This window comes from Electrona antarctica (assembly GCF_951216825.1).
Source record: "Electrona antarctica genome assembly, chromosome: 5".
In the NCBI taxonomy this organism is placed as follows: Eukaryota; Metazoa; Chordata; class Actinopteri; order Myctophiformes; family Myctophidae; genus Electrona; species Electrona antarctica.
The window spans coordinates 58,484,974-58,494,101 of NC_136810.1; the positions used below are offsets into that span (position 1 = coordinate 58,484,974).

The following is a 9,128-nucleotide window of genomic DNA, read 5'->3' on the forward strand; positions in this document are numbered from 1 at the left end:
TACATCTGGCCTTACATCCCAGATATCCTCAGCGATATCTGGCCTTACAACCCAGATATCCTCACTTATTTCTGGCCTTACAACCCAGATATCCTCAGCGATATCTGGCCTTACAACCCAGATATCCTCTGCGATATCTGGCCTTACAACCAAGATATCCTCACTGATATCTGGCCTTACATCCCAGATATCCTTAGCCATATCTGGCCTTACAACCCAGATATCCTCGGCGATATCTGGCCTTACAACCAAGATATCCTCAGCGATATCTGGCCTTACAACCAAGATATTCTCAGCGATATCTGGCCTTACAACCAAGATATTCTCAGCGATATCTGGCCTTACAAACAAGATATTGTTGTGTTAAAAGTTTCAGCAACCCCGATACGTTCTAATCGGACACCACTGCGGCAGGGCCTAGCCCAGACAACCAGCACTAGTTTGAGCTAATTTTATATGGTCCTCTTAAGTGGTTGAGACTCTTAAATAAATGTCTCACTAATAGTTAATGTTCCTTTAACTATTTAAGCCCACATCAACAGTTGTTTGATTAGAAAGAGGCTGTCTTTAACTAAATCACTTCTGTTTGGTGTGCTCTTACAGGCCAGAGAGTTTACATTCAGAGAGGAAGTGCTGAAAGCTTTGAGACGCACAGTAGGTAGTGTATATTTCTAGAATCCTATATGTGGACACCATAGGTAGGCAGAGTTCACCCAAATCTACATTGTGTTTAGTAATAAACCCCAGGAAATATAATGCATGTTTTGGTTAATATAAACACATTACAGTTATGTTAAGTGAAAGTGACATGCTGTATATGAGCTGTTCATACATAGCAGGATGTTGTGCTTCTTTGATTTAATGAATAGAACAGAATAAAAACTTACACTTCCTCACACCTGGTCTCAGCCTGCACTCTCCACTGTGGTCACTGTGGGTGAAGGAGAGACAAAGATAAGATAATAGAAACAATAATGATAGATAATGCATTATGTCATTAAACATTAAATGCTACTATACAGCACCCTTTTGGTGTTTTAAGCATTATGTTATACATTAGCTGTTGAAAAATAGCAGACAACGAGTGCCGCGCTACGAGCTTGTAGATCTGCTATTTTTGAAAATTGTGAAAATGTGGTGCAAATTTGGAATATATATTGTTTCAGAACGAAAGTTCAAATCTTTGCTTCCGGGGGGGTCCCCTGGAACAACATATTTTCAGATGCGGGTCGACGGCCAAAAACATACAATTTTTGGGGTCCTTGACATGAAATAGTTTGAGAACCACTGACATAGAAACAGGGTTTTCTGAATACTATGAAAACTAGAATCTAGTGTCAGGTCTAAATGGCTTAAACAACAACTAGGCACATTTACACTGACTGGCATCAAGTCTGTCCATACCTGAGAGTCTGCAGTTGTCCAGCAGAGGGCAGCGTCTCTTGGTCTCCTGGGTGATTGTAGCTCAAGTCCAACACTTTTAGGTGGGAGTTGGATCTCAGAGCTGAGACCAGATAAGAACAACCTTCCTTTGAGACCATGCAGGCTGACAACCTGCACGCACGCACACACGCGCACACGCACGCACACACACACACACACACGCACGCACGCACGCACGCACACACACACACACACACACACACACACACACACACACACACACACACACACACACACACACACACACACACACACACACACACACACACACACACACACACACACACACGAATGGTTTGTAGACGAGACTGGATCATAAAGGCCAATTCTCAAGGATGAACTTCCCTCATCTCTCCTCAAGCTCAAATGTGAACGCTTCTGACGGAGGCTAAGTCATTGATTATTTTTTTTTAATTTTCGTTTTTTCATGTCATATGAAAGCAGGGAATCATAGCTTCAAATTGACAGTTTGACCCACCATTTTGGGAGATATGGCTTAAGTAATGTCTTGCAGAAAACAGCGAAAACAGGCTTGAAAGGTTCACTTCTGTGGTCTCTAACATTACACCTAGCTACATGTTTAAGCATTTATTTCATTTTTACATTTCGATTTCAGCTCTGACATTTATTTGAGACATGCTCTAGTCTAGTATGTGAAGAGTTTGCCTGTGCTATTAACTCATTTTGGATACAAATGAAGAAATAAAGAAATTTCTCATCTCCTAACCCTAACTGTCTCTGTATCAAAAATAGTCACACATAACCATTCAGGTCCCCAGATTATGATTGTATACCTTCAAATTAGCAATGATTTGTGCTACAATATTACTAGTTTCATATTTATTATAGTAGGTTATTGGGCTCTGTTGGGCCCTCAGGTGACAGAGGGGATGTAGAAGACATTTTTAGAATCTGATATCAGGTCAAAATGGGTTAAGTAATGTCTTGCAGAAAACAGCGAAAACAGGCTTGAAAGTAACTGTTCATATTTATTATAGTAGGTTATTGGGCTCAGTTGGGCCCTCAGGTGACAGAGGGGTACAGTAACTGTTTTATAGTAGGTTATATTGGGCTCTGTTGGGCCCTCAGGTGACAGAGGGGTACAGTAACTGTTCATATTTATTATAGTAGGTTATTGGGCTCTGTTGGGCCCTCAGGTGACAAAGGGGTACATTAACTGTTCACCATCACAGAGTCTGGGGTTTGAATCCATTGTGGTTCATACAGCTTACTCAGCATCTACACAAACACAGCTGTGCATGCTTGGGGGAGGGAAGCGGACATTGTCACTGTGCTAGTCACTGGCAAGGTAAGGTGACAGCAGTCGTACAAATACAGAAATGTGTGTGGAGGATTAAGTAGCACGAATGCATGACATGTGAGGGGGAACGTACGCACGCAGGCACACATGCACACATGCACGCACGTATGTATGTATGTATGTATAAGCAAGTACCAGGCTCGGTTCTACTTGTTAATCGTTCTACTGCTAAGAAGTAATCATCTTCGCGAAGTATATAAATGAATCAGGGCAAACTCCATGTGTGGTTACACCAGGATAATTGTCAGGCATACAAACCTGAGGGTCTCCAGTTTACAGTGTGGACTCCTCAGTCCAAGACACAGATTTTGTATGCCCAAATCCTGCAGATCGTTGTTGCTCATGTCCAATTCTATTAGACTGCAGTTGGAGCTGAGAATTGATGCCAACTCCACACAGCATCGCTCTGAGAGGTTACAGCCACTCAGCCTGAAGAAAGAGAAGTGATAAAAATCAATGAGACCAGATAAGAACAACCTTCCTTTGAGAGCATGCAGCCTGACAACCTGCACGCACGTGCACGCACACACACGCACGCACGCCACAAGTGGCGTGCTACAACCTTGTAGGTCTGCTATTTTGAAAAATTGAAGAACGACTGACATAGAAACAGCTTTTTCAGAAAACTGTCAGGATGTAGAAGACATTTTTAGAATCTGATCTCAGGTCAAAATGGGTTAAGTAATGTCTTGCAGAAAACAGCGAAAACAGGCTTGAAAGTAACTGTTCATATTTATTATAGTAGGTTATTGGGCTCTGTTGGGCCCTCAGGTGACAGAGGGGTAAAGTAACTGTTCATATTTATTATAGTAGGTTATTGGGCTCTGTTGGGCCCTCAGGTGACAGAGGGGTACAGTAACTGTTCATATTTATTATAGTAGGTTATTGGGCTCTGTTGGGCCCTCAGGTGACAGAGGGGTACAGTAACTGTTCATATTTATTATAGTAGTTTATTGGGCTCTTTTGGGCCCTCAGGTGACAGAGGGGTACAGTAACTGTTTTTATTATAGTAGGTTATTGGGCTCTGTTGGGCCCTCAGGTGACAGAGGGGTACATTAACTGTTCACCATCACAGAGTCTGGGGTTTGAATCCATTGTGGTTCATCCAGCTTACTCAGCATCTACACAAACGCATGCATGACTTGCCAGGGGGAACACACGCACGCACGCACGCACGCACGCTGTATGTATGTATAAGCAAGTACCAGGCTCGGTTCTACTTGTTAATCGTTCTACTGCAGTAATCATATTCGTATATAAATGAATCAGGGCAAACTCCATGTGTGGTTACGCCAGGATAATTGTCAGGCATACAAACCTGAGGGTCTCCAGTTTACAGTGTGGACTCCTCAGTCCAAAACATAGATGTTTTATGTCCAAAACCTGCAGATCGTTGTTGCTCATGTCCAATTCTATTAGACTGCAGTTGGAGCTGAGCATTGATGCTAACTCCACACAGCATCGCTCTGAGAGGTTACAGCCACTCAGCCTGAAGAAAGAGCAGTGGTAAAAATCTGTTTGTATTCTCTTTTTTCTTTTCCTGTAAAATCAATATCACATAATATATTAAGGAAGTATAAACAGCATTGAAATGGTGGTTATTTCCTATAGAACTGTGACATATTTTAAGTGTATTCAGTCTTCAGTTAACCTACAGAGCTCTGTTGGAGGCTTTGACCACTGGCAGCAGCCTCAGAAGAGCCTCTTCTGAGGAACCGTATTTCTTCAGGTCAAACACGTCCAGCTCCTTTCCTGATGACAGCAACATGAAGGCCAGAGCTGACCACTGAGCAGGAGAGACAGTGGACAGACTCCCTGAGGTCAGGTACTGTTGGATCTCCTCCTCTAGAGAATGATCACCCAACTCATTCAGACAGTGGAACAGATTGATTGTTCTCTCTGGAGAGAGATTCTCCCTGATTTTCTCCTTGATGTACTGGACAGTTTTCTGATTGGCCTGTGACCTATTTCCTGTATGTTCCAGCAGTCTTTGTAAGAGAGTCTGATTGGTCTCCGATGAGAGGCCCAGCAGGAAACGGAGGAACAAGTCCAGGTGTCCATTTGGACTCTTTAAGGCCTTGTCTACAGCACTCTGGTAGAGGTTGTTTAACTGTGGTCTAAACAGCTTTGGCCACTTGGAGGTTGACAGTACATTGACGCCAGTGTTGGTGAATGTGTGAAAGACGTAAAGAGCAGCCAGAAACTCCTGGACGCTCAGATGGACAAAGCTGAACACCTTGTCCTTGTGCAACCCACCACGCACCTCTTTAAACGTCTGTGTGAACATGCCTGAGCACACTGCTGCATCATTGATATCAATGCCACACTCTTTCAGGTCTGCTTCATTGAAGATCAGGTTGCTTTTCTCCAGATGTTTATAAGCCAGTTTTCCCATTGACAGAATGGCGTGCGTGTTCTTAGCTGGACTCCAGTCATACTTGGTCTCTTTCTGTTTGGACTGAACCAGCATGAAGTGGATGTACATCTCGGGCAGGGTCTTTGGCAGCATTCCTGTCCCTTTTATTAAAATGTCCTTCAGAACTCCAGCAATGATCCAACAGAAGATTGGGATGTGACACATGATGTGGAGGATTCGTGATGTCTTGATGTGTGAGATGATTTTATTTGCCATGTTCTCATCACTGATTCTCTTCTTGAAGTACTCCTCCTTCTGGTCGTCAGTGAACCCTCTCAACTCCGTCACCCTGTCAACATACTTAGCAGGGATCTGATCGGCGGCTGCAGGTCGTGTGGTTATCCAGATGCGAGCTTTGGGAAGCAGGTTTCCCTTGATGAGATTTGTCAGCAGCATGTCCACTGACATTTTCTTTTCTACGTCAGTGCAGATCTCCCTTTTCTCGAATAGATGGCGTAGAGGAGTACAAAACTCATCCAGCCCATCAAGGATGAACATAACGTTAGACCCTTTTCCGCTGCAAATATCTGCCTTGTTGATTTCACCAAAAAAATCACGAAGAAGTTCCATCAAGCTGTATTTCATCTCCTTCTGCTTGACATTCAGCTCTCGGAAAGTGAATGGGAACAGGAAGAGGATATCCTGGTTGGCTATGTCATCTGCCCAGTCCTGAGCATACTTCTGAGTTAAGGCTGTTTTACCAGAGCCAGCCACTCCCTTCATCAGCACTGTTTTGATTTCAGCTTCCCCAGGTAAAGGTTTAGTGATGTCTAGAGACTTGATTGGTGTTTCTGGTCTGGATGTTTTTCTGGACACAGTTTCAATCTGGCTGACCTCATGTTCCTTGTTGACCTCTCCACTAGCTACCACTGTGACATTGACCTCTGTGAAGTCCTGGTTCAGAGGTGTTTCTTCTGGGTTTTCCTCAGGTCGTTTCCACTCAATCAGATACTGTCCCTCCTTCTTCAGTAAAGACTTGAGTAGTTGGGGAGTAAGGATTTCTAAATAACCAAAGAACAGAGGACACCAGTAAGTGCATGCTATGATAAATGTGGTCCTCAAATGAGTGGACTTGGTAATTATATTCATGGCTCTGCTGCTGTAGATGCTGAATTATTAGTGTGGTTGTAATTGGAACACTTTATTCACCTGGAGTAACCTTTATTAGTGTGGTTGCCCTAACAGGGCAACCAGACTATTGTAATCGTAACACTTTATTATTCACCCTGGAGTAACCTTTATTTTGAAATGCTACTCCTCCCACAGTTTTGACTGTACGCACTTGAGCCATATGTCAAATCGACCGGAAAAAATCAGAATGGTGTGCTTGTACTTTGCTAAGAGAAATGTTGTATAGTTTAATTGATATGAATTTATTCGTGCATTAAATCTCCCCATTGACATGAATGGGAAAATGCAAAAAATCACATTCAAGTATTTTTTCCTCTGAGACTGTAAGCACTATAGTTACAAAACTTGGAGGGTAGGTTCATAATAATTACTAAAATTAATTAACTTATAATGTTATCGGTCGGCCTCATGGTGGCGCTATAACAGCCCACTTTACGCTTTGGCTTATAACTCTTGAACCGTAGGTCCTAAAATCAAAATGATTCTTTCCCTGGATTCCTTGGGTCATGACGCATCTCCCCATATAGGCCACGCCCATTTGCGTCATGATAGATTTTCCGCCATTTTGAATTTTGTCCAAAACACACTTTTTGCTTTTCCTCCTACAGATTTTGTCTAAATCTCACAAAAATCTGTACACGTGATCTCTGGACCTTTCCGATGAAAACTCGAACGGCGGAATTTTGATAGTGCGTATCGTTCGGCTGTAATCGGCTTCCGAAGTTAGTAGGAGGGGCCTATTTTACAAAAAATGCCATAAATCACGAACAGAATGTCCGATCCATCCCAAATTGTAATCACATGTCGCGGGTGGTTCAATCAACCAAAAGCCAAAAGCAATTCCATTTTCATCAATAGGGGGCGCCGCAAATGCCAAAAATGTATCCGTATGGTGCAAAAACGTTTTTGGGGGAGAAATCCCCTCCGAATTACTTACACATGATCGCAGGGGTGACGTGACATTGTAATTGGCTGGCAATATCAGTGGGAGGGGCATATGTAAGCCACTGCGGCAACCACACTTTGCAATTTTTTTAAATTGCGACCTTTCTAGTTTTGAAATGCTACTCCTCCCACAGTTTTGACTGTACGCACTTGACCCATATGTCAAATTGACCGGCTTCATCGGGAAGGATGTGCTTGTATTTTTTTAAGAGAAATGTTGTATAGTTTAATTGATATGAATTTATTAGTGAATAGAATTTCCCCATTGACATGAATGGGAAAATGCGATTTTTCGCATTTTGTCACATTCAAGTATTTTTTCCTCAGAGACTGTAAGCACTATAGTTACAAAACTTGGAGGGTAGGTTCATAATAATTACTAAAATGAATCAACTTATAATGTTATCGGTCGGCCTCATGGTGGCGCTATAACAGCCCACTTTACATTTTGGCTTATAACTCTTGAACCGTAGGTTGTAAAATCCAAATTATTTTTTCCCTGATTTCCTTGAGTCATGACGCATCTCCTCATATAGGCCACGCCCATTTGCGTCATGATAGATTTTCCGCCATTTAGAATTTTCTCCAAAACACACTTTTTGCTCCTCCTCCTACATATTTTGTCCAAATCTCACAAAAATTGGTACACATGATCTCTGGACCCATCCGATTAAAACACCAACTAGCAGAATTTTGGTAGTGCATATCGTTCGGCCGTAATCGTCGTCCGAAGTTAGTAGGAGGGGCCTATATCACAAAAAATGCCATAAATCACGAACGAAATGTCCAATCCATCCCAAATTTGAATCACATGTCGCGGGTGGTTCAATCAACCAAGTACGAAAAGCAATTCTATTTTCATCCATAGGGGGCGCCGCAAATGCGAGAAATGTAACCGTTTGTCGCAAAAACATGATTTTTGGGGGGATAAATCCCCTCCGAATTACTTACGCATGATCGCAGGGGTGACGCGACATTGCAATTGGCTGGCAATATCAGTGGGAGGGGCATATGTAAGCCACTGCGGCAACCACACTTTGCAATTTTTTTAAATTGCGACCTTTCTAGTATTAATTTATAAACTTAAAATCTCTATCCTCTCTTCACCTACCTGTTGGTGTGGTTTTAAACCCCTCCACTAGATCAATCCTGTGTATCTTTGTCAGAACATTCAGCATGATCTGAGTTTCTCTACCAGGGTAGCTCTGCACGATCAGGTCCACTGTGTCTGTCCTCTTGGCGTTCTCCAGAACACTCTTTGTGAGCGGCTTGAGACCTTCAACATTTTCAGGCTCTTGTAGATGCCACTTGAACCTGTCAAACTCATCGTGAAGCAGATGATCCAGAGTATCCAACATGCGCTGCTTAAGTGTCCCCATGGTGGATTCTGTTACAAACACACAATGTTAACATGTCAGCTTCATTAGTGTGGTTGCCCAAAGGGCAACCAGACTCATGTAATTGGAACACTTTATTCCACTGGAGTAACCTTTTGTTTGACGCACTACTCCTCCCACAGTTTTGACTGTACGCACTTGAGCCATATCTCAAATTTACCGGCTTCATCGGGAAGGATGTGCTTGTATTTTTTTAAGAGAAATGTTGTATAGTTTAATTGATATTAATTTATTAGTGAATAAAATTTCCCCATTGACATGAATGGGAAAATGCGATTTTTCGCATTCTCACATTCAAGTATTTTTTCCTCAGAGACTGTAAGCACTATAGTTACAAAACTTGGAGGGTAGGTTCATAATAATTACTAAAATTAATCAACTTATAATGTTATCGGTCGGCCTCATGGTGGCGCTATAACAGCCCACTTTACGTTTTGGCTTATAACTCTTGAACCGTAGGTCGTAAAATCAAAAT

The 9,128-nt window shown here is 42.4% G+C and overlaps 1 protein-coding gene across 1 annotated transcript in view; it reads right to left on the reverse strand.

Annotated features, from left to right (window-relative positions):
* Positions 1 to 8,635, reverse strand: part of LOC306924067 (NACHT, LRR and PYD domains-containing protein 3-like) — a gene marked incomplete at both ends in the record, with an annotated part of 15,347 nt that extends 6,712 nt beyond the window's left edge. The window contains 7 exons of the mRNA XM_079502408.1: positions 888 to 931; positions 1,405 to 1,504; positions 2,676 to 2,682; positions 3,049 to 3,193; positions 4,083 to 4,253; positions 4,420 to 6,181; positions 8,368 to 8,635. Coding sequence (XP_079358534.1) covers positions 888 to 931; positions 1,405 to 1,504; positions 2,676 to 2,682; positions 3,049 to 3,193; positions 4,083 to 4,253; positions 4,420 to 6,181; positions 8,368 to 8,635 — 2,497 coding nt within the window. The remainder of the gene's footprint in view (positions 1 to 887; positions 932 to 1,404; positions 1,505 to 2,675; positions 2,683 to 3,048; positions 3,194 to 4,082; positions 4,254 to 4,419; positions 6,182 to 8,367) is intronic.
* Positions 8,636 to 9,128: the final 493 nt, after the last annotated feature.